The sequence below is a fragment of the Streptopelia decaocto genome (genome assembly GCF_964273445.1).
Source record: "Streptopelia decaocto genome assembly, chromosome: 3".
Taxonomy (NCBI): Eukaryota; Metazoa; Chordata; class Aves; order Columbiformes; family Columbidae; genus Streptopelia; species Streptopelia decaocto.
The window spans coordinates 77,713,977-77,728,617 of record NC_138656.1 but is presented as its reverse complement, the minus strand read 5'-3'; the positions used below and the strand labels follow the sequence as shown (position 1 = coordinate 77,728,617).

At 50.1% G+C, this 14,641-nt stretch overlaps 1 protein-coding gene across 1 annotated transcript in view; it reads right to left on the bottom strand.

Annotated features, from left to right (window-relative positions):
- Window positions 1–12,635, bottom strand: part of SIM1 (SIM bHLH transcription factor 1) — a gene marked incomplete at both ends in the record, with an annotated part of 44,796 nt that extends 32,161 nt beyond the window's left edge. The window contains 5 exons of the mRNA XM_082048413.1: window positions 150–235; window positions 347–455; window positions 616–705; window positions 1,779–1,861; window positions 12,461–12,635. Coding sequence (XP_081904539.1) covers window positions 150–235; window positions 347–455; window positions 616–705; window positions 1,779–1,861; window positions 12,461–12,635 — 543 coding nt within the window. The remainder of the gene's footprint in view (window positions 1–149; window positions 236–346; window positions 456–615; window positions 706–1,778; window positions 1,862–12,460) is intronic.
- Between the last annotated feature and the right edge of the window lie 2,006 nt (window positions 12,636–14,641).

The following is a 14,641-nucleotide window of genomic DNA, read 5'->3' as shown; positions in this document are numbered from 1 at the left end:
GCACCGGACTGGGACAGCCCCCGCGGGAAGAGGGCTTATCCCCACTCCTGTCCTCGTTTTCACCGCCCGCCCTGCGTGCTCGGCGTTGCCGGAGCAGGGGCGCAGGAAGGTGTAGGGGGGGCGAGTGGGTCCTGGCTGTGGGCACGAACCTTGTAGCCCCCGCAAGTCAGGCCCGCGTTCCTCTTGGCTAGGACGCACTTCATCCTCAGGAAAAAGGACCTCTCGATCTCGTACTCTGGGAAGGGGAGAAAAGCAGAGGCGGGGTGAGCCGCGGGCTCCACCGCGCCTGCGCAGTCCATTCCGCGTCCGCGCAGGTCAAGCGTGGACGGAGGGCTCTGTACTTTACCCTGCACGAAGTGCGAGTGGTAAGGCTGGTGGGCTGTGAGCACGGCCGTCATCTCATCGTGGTCGGCGGGGTGGATGTACTCGTAAATGCTATTGCCGGTCAGCTCTACCTGTGAGAGATGAGGAGGAGGAGGAGGAGGAGGAGAAGGAAAGGGTTCAGCGCCGGCATCGCTCACCCTCCCCACATGCACCTCCACTGCCAGCCTGGGGATGCGGGGGAGGTGGGGCGGGGAGGCAGGCACAGGGGCTAGCGAGCCCCCCGCAGCGTACCTGTGACAAGCCCAGGTGCACTGAGGCGGTCTCCGAGATGTACATAATCTTGCCGTCTGGGGCCACAACAAATATGAAACCGTCCAACGTCTGCAGGAAAGATTTGGGGAGTGGGAAGTGTATATATATATAAACAGACAGACAGATAGATCCACCCATGAAGACAGATAGATCAGTGAAATATCTGTCCCTTGGGTTTCTGTTAGCAAACAGTCATCCCTGTTCAGGCTGTGAACATTTAAAAAGTTGGGAAGAAAGGGACAAGTCCGGAACAAGAATCCCTCTAAAGGTTCTAGACACCTGAGATACAACCCGATTCTCAGAGGGGCCGAGCTCAAAAGTAGTGCAAAGTGCCTGGGAAGTATTTAAGAAGAGCTACTGGGTACCCAGTGATGAGTAGGGCCGTCCCAGAATTCCTGAATATTTCTGTCCCATTTCAAATGTCACTGGGGCTTTAGCACTTGGATACTTGCTAAGGAGACTTCAAGCTAGCAAGTATGATTTAAAACTCTCCCTAATGTAAACAAGGGACAAGATTATTTATCAGGTATATTTCAGCAGATATAGATGGGACTTCTGGGTGTGCCGAGAGCAGAACAGACTCTCCAGAGGCCACACAAGCCCTCCAAATAATGCGTGGTGACGGTAACAGCTAATAATTCCTTAATATTTCAGCCAGCAGTGAGTTTTCAAATGTGTCCTACCTGGTTTGTGTCTATGCTCATTTCTGTGCCTGCTGAGCCCAGGACAGCCTCCTCCAACTTGTCCTTAAAGCCTCTCCCTGTCTCTACACCACCCTGAACTTCAGCGTTTTGTCGAGACTTGTCACCTTGTTGAAAAGTCACGCTCCTGTTCTCTGGTCCCAGAAGACACACCGAGATGTGGCGTGAACCTCTCGGTGCGGACCCTGTGTTGGCCAGCACTGGGGCTAAGGACCCGGAGGGACCAAACCACAGCCCCGTTAAAAGTCACAGCCCACAGCCTCACGACATTCTATTGCGACAGTTCGAATATTTGCAGTTTCCCCCTCCTTTTTTTTTTTTTTTTTTTTCCTGAAACACTTGAACAGTTAAAAATTAGTCAAGGTGGCAATTAAAAGCTCAGAAGTGGGAATTATTTCTTTAATCATTAATACCATATGGCTGTCGTTTCCAGACCAGTACCTGCAAAAGATGGGATCCCAGTTCCCGTCCAACATTATCCAGTGGGCTAGTTCGGCTAGAGTGGCCCCAGGCTTCTCCAAGTCCTGTTTATTTAAGACACAGAAGAAAAATAAGGTGAGATGAAAAAATGGCTAGTGTTATCATACTGGAGAGGAACTATTTTTTCCTTTTTTTTTTTTTTTTCTTGTATTCTCTCTAAAACATGCATACTTATAACCTTTGGAAAACTAGATATTATTTCGTTGCACAGATAAGCCTCTTTTGTGGATTTTTTTTCAAAGACCTAACTCCCGTGAGAGAAAAATACCTATTTTGAGTTAACGGTGAAGTTAATCCCTAAGATCTAAGTGAAATAGCGTTCCAGATAAAAGGGATTTTTAATGCTGCCTTCGGCTACTGGGAACTGGCTCCTTGAACTTCAGGGAAAGCGTCTTTCTCCTTAACGTCACCAAAGGGATCCCGGACAACATTGGGAGCTATTTAAAATAAAAGAAAGGGGTGTGCTTGGGGAAGCCTTTGATGTCGAGAGAAGGATGCGGTTAACGTGGCACGACAGTGTCTGGGAAGAGAAACCTTTTGGCAGCGGCCAGGTCAGCCCTGCGGGCCGGTCCTGCCGGCACCTGGGCTCTGCCGGCGGGTGGTTCCTCCCTCTGCAGAACGCAGAGGTCGGCCACAACCTCCCGGGCAATTAGCCAGTAGGCTTGTGATAAGGACTGGCTTAGACCCCCCTGCTCGCCAGAGGTAACTTCCCAGTTTGGTTTGTGACCTCCCGTCTCTCTCTTCGGGGCCACCGCCCTCTCACCTGGAAGTTTTGTAATTGCATGTTTGGGGAAGGAGAGAGAAGCGAGCAGATGCGACTCATCCAGCTCTCCCCAAGCCTTGTGTTAAAACACTTTCCCTTTCAGTGATCCTCACTCAAGCCCACGAAAAGCAAACTACTTGTCGCTAAGCCGAGCTCAGCTTCACGGCTGCAGTACGGCCCTTTGGGGCGGCCTAGACAAGGCACTGTCTGACGGCAGGGACCGTCCTCTCTCCTGCCCCACGAAGCCGGGTCTCCGGGATTCACCTTCCTCCCCACTATCCCTCACCTCCGCTGCTCTGGCAGGCGGGGTGGGTGTCTCTGCAGAAGGGGTGATATGCCTTCAAAAAGCCCTCTCCAGAAATCAATCTCTCCGGACCTCTCTAATGTTTCAGAAGTGAGGAGAAATAAAAGCTACATTGAAATTACTCTGCCAGAGTAAAACTAGTTGTGAGCCATGCCTTGTCACAGTGCTGTTGCTAAAATAATTTAAATGGGGCAGTGAAAACCTTTCGCGCTTGTGCCATGAAGTAAGGTTCTGCCTTACACGCACAGACACTAAGATACAGTAAAGGGGAGGAAAAAAAATACAAATCCTGATTGATGGCCGGAGTGCGGGTCCCCCGGGGAAGGCGAGAGCCGAGCCGGCGAGATCTCCCTCCTGCAGGGCGGGCTCGGGGAAGGCAAGACCCCGTTTTCCGGCTATTTCGAGCCAAACAGGCGAGGTGGCGACAGCCGGCAGCCGCGGGCATCCCTCGCTATTGACCGACTTCGTCTAGGTGTTTGCCGGTCTAAACAAAGCTAACGATTTCCTCAACGCTATTTGAACAGGGCATCCCACGGCGGCCCTTGCCCTCCCTCCCTATCGCCGAAGGGGCACAGCGATGCGCCTCTCCCGCCCCTGCCTTTCCCTCTGTCCTCTCCGCTTGCTCGTCCACCTCTTAAGCGCCAGCTTGTCTCTTCACCGCTCCTACATTTCTCCCTCCTTAACTTCACAGCGAGGGCATCTCACTGGCAGCCCCAAAGTGTAGCCAGCGCCAGGTGCGTGCCAAAACCAGGGCTCCTTCCCGTTATTTCCTCCATGCCAATTAATGAGGATTCAGTGACTTTTCCCTGAGTCCCTGAGCTTCAGTCCACCCTACGCTCTCCGGAGCGGGTAGACCCGAGGGGGATGCACTGGAGGCTTCGGGGGCACCTTTGCTCAGTCCACCTTCCCCCCCGCCCCCAGGAGCCAGGCGCCAGGATGGAGGGTCACCTCCAGCCCCTAAAACCAGCAAGGAGCTGAAAAATCTTGCGCAGCTTCCAGGGAGAGAGAGGAAAACTCTCTTTATGCTTGTTTTTCCCAAGCTCCTGGCTGGATTCTCTTCTGAGGGGTCAGGACGGCCCGCTAAAGCAGAGGCGGCCAAAGCGGCTCCTTGCGACATCCCCCACCTGCAGGGAAATCTGAGTGACAGGATTTTGTATTCAAGACTACATATGCGCTCCCCGCCTACGATTTCAGTTGTTTATTAATGTAAGTTTACGGCTCTAATTATTCTTCTTCTCAAAGGGAAAATTACCCGACCGGGCGGGTTAATCAACAGCTCATGGGCAGTGCAGGTTGCCCCCCCCCCGGCCCGGGAAGGCGGTTCTTCACGGGGCGCTGAACTCCTCGCTGTGTTTCAGGTGGAAACGCCGTGCTGCTGGGCTGTGTCTGTTAATGGTTTATAATTAAACGTCTTCACTTGTCTACCTGAAACAGCTTTTTGAAATCCTATCGCAAGAGATGGTTCTTTGTGTACTTCCCAGATGTTTCAGCACTTTCAAGTCGAAGACTATTTCTGTTCACTGCCAAGCTCAGCCTTTCGCAAATCGACTGGCTCTCCTGATGCCCCTTAAATACTGTTTTTAAAGATTATGCGAGAAATCCTCTCCATTAATATTCCCTTTTATTTTTTTCCCCTGTCTATTCGCTTTAACATCCAATTTCCTTTTATCGAGGGGCAAACTTGCGCACTTGACCTACCGCAGAATATTCTGCAAATCCTTTGATTGTCTATTTAAAACAAAACAAGGAAAACAGCTCTCCCTTTTGCTTCAGGATTACGCTTGGAAACAAGATCTAAAGATTCTCTTGTAATTTGGAGAGGCAACAGCATAATAGGTTTGGAATAGAAACAAGCAGCTTTGTGAAGGGAAGGATAACTAAATCGTTTTTAGGCAACGGATTTTCCCAGCTAAAGTGGCCGAAGACAAAGCAAAACATAATCTATTTTGGAAGATTTCCAAGATATGCCACATTAACCTTAGCAGTTAAAACCTGCTTTCTTCCTTGCATCCCCTCCCCCACAAAGGTCTGGTTTATCATATTTACATAAGTAGCCTTAGAAAGGATGTATCTATTATGGATCTAAGGAGCTAGGGAGCTCACATTTCATTTGAAAATAGAGACGAAGTTTTACTGTTGGTTAATACTTGATGCATTGTAGAACCATTTCCATTTAAATACCCCGACCCACGGATTACCTCAATGGACTGGCTGCATGGGTTTTATAATTTCCTGAAAATGAGATTTCGATTTATAAAACAAGAAACCAATTAGTAACCAAATGAGGCGAAGTATATCCACTAAAATTGACCTAATCCCACAGGCACCATTTAGGCCAGTTCTTGGCGAATGAATGATGAGCCACCATCTAGTGTAAGCTCAAGGCATCATGCAGCTGTGTTATTCAAGCAGCAAAAATAAATGGATCGAGCTTTTGTTTCGGAATGAATTTGATACTCTTGACAAAACAGAGATTATAGGGTCCTACCTAACAATCTCCTCCACTCAAGGATTTTTTTTTCCTAAGACAACAAACAATTTGGGCCACAAGAAATTGTCCATCGTCAGGAAAAAAAAAAGCAAAAAAAAAAAAAGCAATGCATTTTGGCCAGGGTCTTGCTTAATTTGCGAACAGTCTTGTTGCCTAACAGTGTGCGCCAATACTGCGCCGAGACTGCGCGGATCCTGCACAGAGCCGGCGTGCTGACTCATCATTTTTTCTCAGCACTTGCCGACAGAACCGCCCGGTCCTTTCCACATCAAAAAGCTATTTAATCGGGACAACTACACTGGCAAGTCCGTGTGAAATGCCTTCTCCCCAGCCGTGCCCACCCCTGGCACTAGGCAAGCCGGTCCCCACCGACAGCCTGTCCCCCAAGCCGGGCTCAAGGCCAGCGTCTTAGTGCTCAGCTGCGTTTGCCCTGTCCTTCCCCTCGTCGTTTGATTGATGCAAGCCTTGATGCCAGCAGCCAATGGAGGGATTGTGTGAATATCGTCCCTACCCAGTGGCGATATTGTCGCAAGAAGCAATTCTGGCCCACGGAAGGGAGAAGAGATTCCTCAATCATTTCTCATTTGATCGAAGCAAAGACAGCGCGAGGCAGGCGCAGGGAAATGAGACTCTAGGAGGCCCGGGCAGGTCCTTGGCACTGGTTGATCTCCGGGTTACTTGTCCCTCTGTGAGCATCTGCAGCGCAGAACTCACCTCGACTCCCTCCTTTGTCTGGCAATAGCAAAGGGAGAGGGGGTGGACGGTGGGAGTGGGGTGGCCAGAAGATGCAAGCCCTTATCTACTTTGTGTTACTACCATTTCCCCAACGGACTATCCATCATGAAATCTTAGAGCACTTCGGATTCACGGTAGTGAAATAACGGCAGAGCGGCCGCGTTTGAAAGTCACTCAGTGGAGAGCCCAGCCTGAGCTCCAGACCCTCTTATTTGGGAAGGCGGGCTTAAACGGCCAGCTATCTCTAGGGGCGAGGAGCCCCTGGGGTCGACCCCGGGGACTTGGCCTTGCTCCCTGCCTGCCCACACGGCCGGCGAGGCCCACGGGTACAAGTAAAGGTGCAAGACCCACAGAAGCCGTGTATGCCGGGTAGATGGAGACAGGGGCCTGTCGGCAGAGAGTTTTCTCGTGTTGCTGAGGATGGAAAGAAGGAGAAGCGCAGGGGGCTCGCCCGGAGGCAGACGACTGCTGGGGGGCAGCGCCGGCGGGAAGGAAAAGCGGCGGGGACACTCTCCTAAGCCAGGTCCAAGGAGCTCCACCGCGCGTGTCGCTTCCAGGCGCTTCTTAAAACTCCCTCTCCAGGCGGCGGCCCCCGCCTCGCTGCCTCCCTCCCGGGGGCCGCGGCCCGGGGACGCCTTCGCTCGCTTTTGTTTCGGTGCGTTTGTTTTGGCCTTTTAACAGCCGCTTTCTGCTTACGAGAGATGGAAGGGCGGCAGCTCGACCGCCGCCAGCTCGCCGGAGATGCTGACCCCGAGGAGAGAGCGGGATGCGGGACCCCCGGCCACCTCTGCCCTGGGGCTTGCACCGAGGCAGGCTGGGACCCGCAAGCCTCCCCCCCGGCGCTGGGGAGGCCGAGGAGGGACAGCCCGAGCCACTTTTCCCTCCCGTCCCTGCACGCCGGCTTCGTGCAACCTGCTCGGCGAAGCCGCTCATAAAGCTTTACAGCGGGCACGGGCAGCTCGTAAAGCAGCATCTTCGCTACCTCCCCATCGCCCTCGCTGGCACTGCTGCTGCATTATATACCACTCCCTGCAGCTACTATGTGGAGAAGAGGGGCACCAATGGTCTTTTGGGGAGAGGGAGGCAGGACAGCTCGGTCCCCATCTTAAAGGCGCTCATTTTCCCTCGCTACCCAGGAAAAAAAAAAAAAAAAAAAAAGAAAAAGAAAAAAATCGCAACACCGGGAGCCGCAAGGACAGAAGCTGTACGTCCTAGCCACCGGGAAGGGAAAAGCCAACTGGATGTTGTATCGAGGAATTAGCTTGATTCGATTAACCATTTAATTAAATAGTCTCGGTTTTGCCATCGCCCAGCTCCCGACAGGGTTGATTTCTCAGTTAATTTAACAGGCAGTGGTTAATGATAACTCAAAATCTCGGCCAAATGAGGCTTCTGTGAAGGATTGGTTCGCCGTCAGAGTTTTCAGATGAAATGAAATAAGCTGTGTTTTAAAAAAAACGCTGCTCATTTCCAACTGCCTGCGGATGCCATTAGCAAGGTTTTGTAAAGATTTATTATCTCGGTAAATCACATGTGTTCGTTTGAAGCAGAGATAAGTTAGCATCCCGCTTTCTTTATAAAAATAATATTAGAGGGAGGAAAAGTCCTGTTGACTAAACAAACAACCCTATTTAGAAAACGGTGGTGGAAATAACGCTGAGTCTGATCCACTCTAGAAAGAGATATCAGCATTTTGGCACACAAGGGGTAACGGGATTGCGCTCTGAAATGCAAACAAACGGAGCCATGCCCAAATTGGAGAGAGGGAAAAATAAGTCAGGGAAATTTTCGAGTACAAACTATTTATTCATTTCTACAGGAGACGTAAATTCAAATATCCGAAGAAATTGGGAAGGGAAGGTATTGGACTAATGCACTTGCGAATCCACGTTACTCATATGCAAGTTGAAAAATATCCTCAAATATTAAAACAGTGGTATGTTATTAAGAAGGGACAGGATTTTTCTAAAGAAAATAGGGTTTTATGCACTCGTCTCAGTTGGTATTCTTTCAAACACATAAATCTGCTTTTTCAACGATCAAGCTGGTAGTTTAGTTCTGCACTTCACATTCTAAGTTCACATCAAAACTGGAATTAAACAGGGAGGCAGCGTGGAGAGTAAACTGCAGCTTAAATGAGAAAAACTTCTGTAAGAAAATAAACACTGAAACCTAATGCTCAATCATTTCCCTTAGCAGTAAGAAAAACAGCATTAAATCACCTATCCACGTGGGAAAGGGATTTTTTTTTTCTGCTGATCTCTTCCTCTTTTAAAATAAAACAAGATTAAGGGTTTCAATATTGAAATGTTAACCATCCTGATTCGGCGAAAGTTTATGTAAACGGAGCCTCTGCTTTTGTCTCGAAAATGAAAAACCCCTCTGCGCCGAAACGACCCGTCTGCGCTAGGACTGAGATTTCGAACCCTCCTTTTCCCTCTCTGTTCGCATAAGGAAAATAGGACCTTTGAATTATTCCCAACTAGGGAAAAAAAAAAAAAAAAAGAAAAACAACAAAAACCTATTTATTGTGTCTCTTTTTTTTTTTTTTTTTTAGCTTTTTTTCCCCCTGCCTTTTCTTTGATAATTGCGAAGGTCCGTGAAGAATTACCCCTCTTTTTTGAAGGAAAACTCTTGTAGTCCTTTGGCACCCTGGAGATTTCTTTCAGATCTTTTGTGAAATTACGTTATTTGCCATTAGCTGTTTAATGTTATTTTGCTATTGTAGGATTTTCTTTTTAATAAAATTTTTTTTAAATGAACGTTAACTCACGAGCGAATATATCAGGAAGCTCTGCTTAAAATAAAATAAAAAATCTTCCTTGCTGTCCTCAGCGATCTAGCAGATCTTCATGCTTTCCAAAAGCTATATCTGGTCACCGAAAACTATTAAATCCCTTATAGGCTTTCTCCTCCTGAAAGTTTTAACATTGAAATGATGCAAGCTACCTAAGCCGCTGAACGCTTTTCGCCCTTTAGAGTTTTAATCTGCTGGAGAACTAGTAAAGTGAAATCAGGGGTAGTGACAACAACCCAGGCATTTTAATAGGTTGTGAGAATTGCACAGCCATTACGAGACGGAGCTCGTTGGAAGATCTCTGCTCAGTTTATCAACTTTGTCCGGGATGCCACCGATTTGTGTTTAGATTTCTGGCAGTGAGACGGAAACCGCACCGTGACCGTTCTGTATGACTCCTTTGGTATTTTCCTCCAAGAAAACTCTCTTGTTCCCAAAATGAACCCGAAATCTACCCACCTTCTTTCCCTCTAGCAGCCTTTCAGACGTAAAAATATGCAGACAAATGCACACCGATTCTTTCCGCCTGTTCCAGCCCCGCGTGTGCGCGGCGGTGAGGAGTATATATCTTTCTGTACGTGATTATTTACAACCAGACCCTATGCACACACTCTCCAGGCAGATGGAAATTCGCTCTTGTACCGGGGAGAGGGTGCGTGAGTTACACTGGAAAGTGCAGCTCGCTCTTACGGAGACAACGCTTCTCTATCCTGACTCCTACAAGACCACTTTAAATGTAGGACATGACACTTCGCCCTTTGGCCAACTCACCGGGTCTGTCCCGGTGATTGTATCGCTTTCCTTCCCAGAGAAAAACAAGCAAACGGACCCCCCATTGAATCCATCCAACATTCCTACCCTGCCTCTTTCTTTCCGAAAGTCTTCTCCTTTGGATGTCTAATTTCCCTGGCTACCACTACCTGTCCTCCCTTCTCAGCGAAACAATGACTTCTTTTCATGGCTGGGGGTACAGGGAGACCAGCATCCCCCTCCTTTTTCCTCGCCTACACCTCACTGCTGCCGGAGGAGCCGGGGCACAAGTACAGCCGAGCCGGTAGCTCCACGCCCGCTCCTGCTGCCCCCGTCGCACTCTGAGGTCTCGGGGAAAATCACCCGGCGCGGGGCTCGGCCCCCGTTCCGTCACACAGGGGCGCAGCGCCGGGAGGCCACTAGTGGGCTAGTTGCTCGTGATTAATCCCAGCATCGGCGAGTGCAGGGAAACACGGCGGCTCCGGTGCCGGGCCGGGCTGCGCTCCCCGCTCACCCGCCTCCTCGGAAGTGCGTGGGAGGGAGAGATAACCCGCATGGGGCCGCGGCCCCCCTTTCGGGCCTTTGTACCCAGCCCGTAGTGCCCCCCCGCCCCGTCCCTCCGGCCCTGCCCGGGGACGCGCGGCTCTGTGGGTGGGTGAGGAGGCGAGGCGGTTCCGCGTGGATCTGCCGCCCGCTCGGCGCCGGGCCTGCCGCGGCAACGCGCCTCGGAGGAGCCAGCCCTTTCGTGCCTACTCTCTGCCTTTCTTTTTAATTCATAGCTCGCCTTTAATTAGGCTGCGAAGGCTCTGCTCCCTCCAGAGCCCCACTTCGCCGCCCCCTCTGTCTCCGCGCTCAAATTAGCATCTGCCGCGGCCGGCAGCGGCCCCGGGCCCGGCGCACTTCGCCACACGGTTCCCCAGGGCATTCAGACATCCTGCGCTGCCACCGAGGGACGGGGATCAGCTATTCTTCTCTTCCCATGATTACTCACAGCCTACAAGCAACACCATATGCTTCTGCTGATCAAACAACCCGCTACATAGGCACCATTAATTGACGAGACCTGCTCGAAATCACGCAGAAAGGTAGCCTACTGAGACCGCAGGAGTTGACAAATCATTGCTAATAATCCTTTTAGGAACATCATGGGCATCAGAGTTTGCAATAGCTTTATATTTATAAAGTATGCGCTGACATTATAAAGGAAAACTCGGTCTCTTTTGAAACAGAGGACTGCCCCGCATAATGATCTTCAAGGTGGCAGATCACATAGAAGAGGAAAGTGGCTTGATGAAGGCTTTAATTATTATTATTTTTAAAAGGTTTCATTTATCCGCTTCTTTGGTTCTAAGTGACTCAGAGCTACAGAGGAGTGTATAAAGAAACTATTGCAAGATGCACTGGATTGGAAATTACTGCTGTGGACTCTAGGTATAAACGTTCATACATAGCTGGGCGGGGGACATCCTCCAGTCCAAACGACTGCCCCATTGCACATCTACTTTTAAATAGTAGAATTAGGTCAAATAGCTCACAGATAAATAAAAAGACAAAACAAACAAACCAACGAAACAGGCCGTATACCCACTCTTGATTTGTAAAACATGATAGACAGCCAGACCCACTCTTGATTTGTAAAACATGATAGACAGCCAGACCGATCGACCGACTAGGTATAGCTCTAGAAAACACAGAGGGACATGCCTATATCAGGCTGTTTCTTATGTGTACACGCTTCTCAACGAAAGATGTAGTAATTTTTGCTATTAGGTAGGAAGAAAAGCTCTCAGTTCCTTTTATTTCAGGTAGACAATATCTCAACTGATTTATCTGAATAAAAGATTACTGAAGTATTTTTGATTTTTGCTTCCTACTTCCTATAAAAACAAAAGAGTGAGAACAGAGTAGAACTTTATTTCGACCTTCTAAACTTTCTATGTTGTTTGTTTTTCTTGGCAGCCCATCTAGAAGCCCCAAAACGGTCGTTTTAAATGCTAATTCTACTCAAAAGCAAGACATGCTTTAGGATGCGTGTCTGCTTTTGCTAGTCAGGCGGGACGTGTTGCTGCTGCCGTCAACGTGAAGTTTGGTGTTGCCTGACGGCGGGGGAGAATCAGGCCCAGGCTTGGATACTGGGCTTGCAGCACAGAGTGGGCGGGCGGATGGAATATATCTGAGTACAAAACTCCTGTTAAAAATTTCCGAGGTCTATTAACGCCTTCAGATGGCCCTAATGATCCTCAGAGAGAGACACATCATATTCCTGATGCGATTCGGTGTAGTTGGCTTATTTATTTAGGCTGTGTGTGTGTGAGCACGCAAGTAGGTGTGTGCTGTACCTGTAAACCGCACCTTTGCTCGATACCTGAACTAAGGCTTTAGGATTTTGCATAGACTTACGTAAATATTTACCCATATATTAACTCCCCCCATAGTATGGCTATAAATAGGGGTGAATCGTCCCCTATTTCTCCACGCACGTGCTTGGCGGGGGATGCACAACTTACTGGGAGACCGGGGGAAAAGAAAACCCGTGTTTGCTTTAGCAAAACACGCAGAACTCAGCGCCTTCAAGTGTTGACAAAAGACCTGTAAGTCCCCAACTAAACCTGTCATAGGAACTGAAGGGAAAGTATTTACGACAGAGAAAAGTGACAGCGGATAGCACCCTGCCTCCGACCATACGACTATGCGCTATTTACTTTTCGTTTTTTTCTTTTTTTTTTTTTTTTTTTTTAAGTAAAAGCGACAAACGACACCTGGATCAGAATGGAAATAAAGGAGAATAGGCATTTCCACCTACCTTCTGGAAAAACCACCCTCATTTTTAAATAGCTGGTGGTGAGTCTGATTATGGATGCTTTGTCCAGCTGAGAGGTGATAGCGGAGGGCAGGGGTAGTAATTTAGCCAGTTCATAAAATTCACTGTTTTCTTTCTCCCGTCTAGTCCGGGCAGCATTTTTGGACTTCTCTTTCATCGTGTTTTTTTCCCCCTTCCTTTCTACAATTTAAACTCCAGAGATTCATCCAAAGATGGAAGGGAGACTTTCAGTTGCAATACATCTCTTCGGGACATCAGGCAGTTATTCTGAGCGCGGCCATTACTCTGAGAAATCGTTCACTTGCATAAAATGCAAACGAATATTGAAGACCAGAGAGGTGTTCTTTAAAAAAAAAAAAAAAAGAATATACATATATATACATATACATATAATCTGAAAAAGAGAGTTAATCGGATGGGAAAGGCATTTATCCAATGCAGGTCTGAGACTCCAAAAAACTGTAGGGGAAAAAAAAAAAGCTAGAAGCTTGCGGCACCACACAACAACCAAACGAGGTATTTCTGGCCTTTTTTCCTACTCATGGCGGGCAGCATAGCTCCTCGGAAGAATGTATAATAATCCCGTTTCTTCCCGTAATCCGTTGTCAATCCGAGGCCCGAACCGCTCGGCCGTGGGCCGCCTCCCAGGGCGCTGAGTGCCTTCCCGGGAACCTCTGTGAAGAGAATAGCAGCCCTGGGGTGAGAGAGCCGCTGCACAAACGCGGCAGCGGAACCGCGAGAAATAATAATCAACAAGCAGCCTCCGGCGGGTGTCGTGTTTTCTCCCACCAGAGGGGGGGAAAAAAAGTATATATTCCCATCTAGCACGCCCGTAGGGGAGACTGCCCCACACTCTCCTCCCACAGCCCTCGCACTCCCAGCCCAGGTGTGCACGGCATGACCAGAACGAAATCAAGGCAGAAAACAGCTCCCGGCGAAGTCGGAGGAGTTACCGGCTGGTGTCGGTGCTGGCGGGGCTGCGCCGACCCCTCTGCGCTTCCCCGGGCTGGCACCGCGGATGCGGCCAGACCACCCCGCGCACCGTGCTGCCAGCCCCGCAGCGGGGCAAGAGTTTCCGGTCCCGGAGTATTCATGCCTTTTTATTTTTCAAATTTTCCCCCTCGTCTCTGGCGCTCCCCTTGCTCCCCGGCTGGGGTCGCGGTGTGTGTGTGGGGTGTCTACCCCAGCTGCACCCCAGCCAGGGGAGGCATGCTTTTCCCAGCCCTGCCCCGAGTCAGAATTTCCCCAAACATCAGATTTATCCAGCAAATTTGGGGTTTTTTTCTTCCTTTTCCACCGGGGGAAAGAGACCGACAGCCTAACCCTGCACATCACTGCGGCTCCTTGCTGAGGCTGGCAGCTTGTGGTGGGTTGTGATCTTCTTTTTACCTACCTTGAGTCCCTGAGCCCGGCAGCCTGCAGAGAGCTCTCCCGGGGTGAGGAGCCCAACTCTTTAATTGGCTCATTAATGGCACGAGAAAAGTTTGCGCCTGTCACTGCTCCTCACACCGATGGGCAGACAGACATTGCCACCTCCCCATCCCCTTTATCGGCTCCCAGGCTCTCCCTCTCACACAACGGGGGGGGGAAGAGGGGGTAGGGTGGGGAGGGGGGGCGAGGTTAGTATTAATGAAGAATCTCTAATTTGCGGCTGAGAAATGCCTAATAACTTCTTGATGGCTAAAAGCCTTTTAGCACAACTTCATTTCTCTCCCAGCCCCCCCTTCCCCGGGCCGAGCCCTCCCTTAATGCCACTCACGGACCCACCTCGCTTTCCATTGGTCGTCTCTGCCCCGCGCCCGACCTCCCATTGGCGGAGAGGACGGTGACGTCACCGCGCCCCGGGCACACCCCCCTTCCCTTTATGCCTGCGCCCGCCCTCTGACCCGGCGGCGCCGCGGGGGGGTGATTCACGGGGACGCGCACAGGGGGTGTGTGTGTGTATCATGCGCGCGTCCCCGCGCAGCACTCCCTCCCCTCCGCGCCCCCCGCGTATCTGCCCGCTCCGTTCTTTTTTTTTTTTTTGAGGGGGGTGTTAAATGTTTGTTGTTTTTTTTTTACATGGCGATCCAGGCGACGCTCCGTTTTCCCCGCTGGGAACTGGAGAGAAGCGTCCGAGATCCCTCGGGACTGTGGGCTCTGAGGATCGGCAGTTTTACCCCC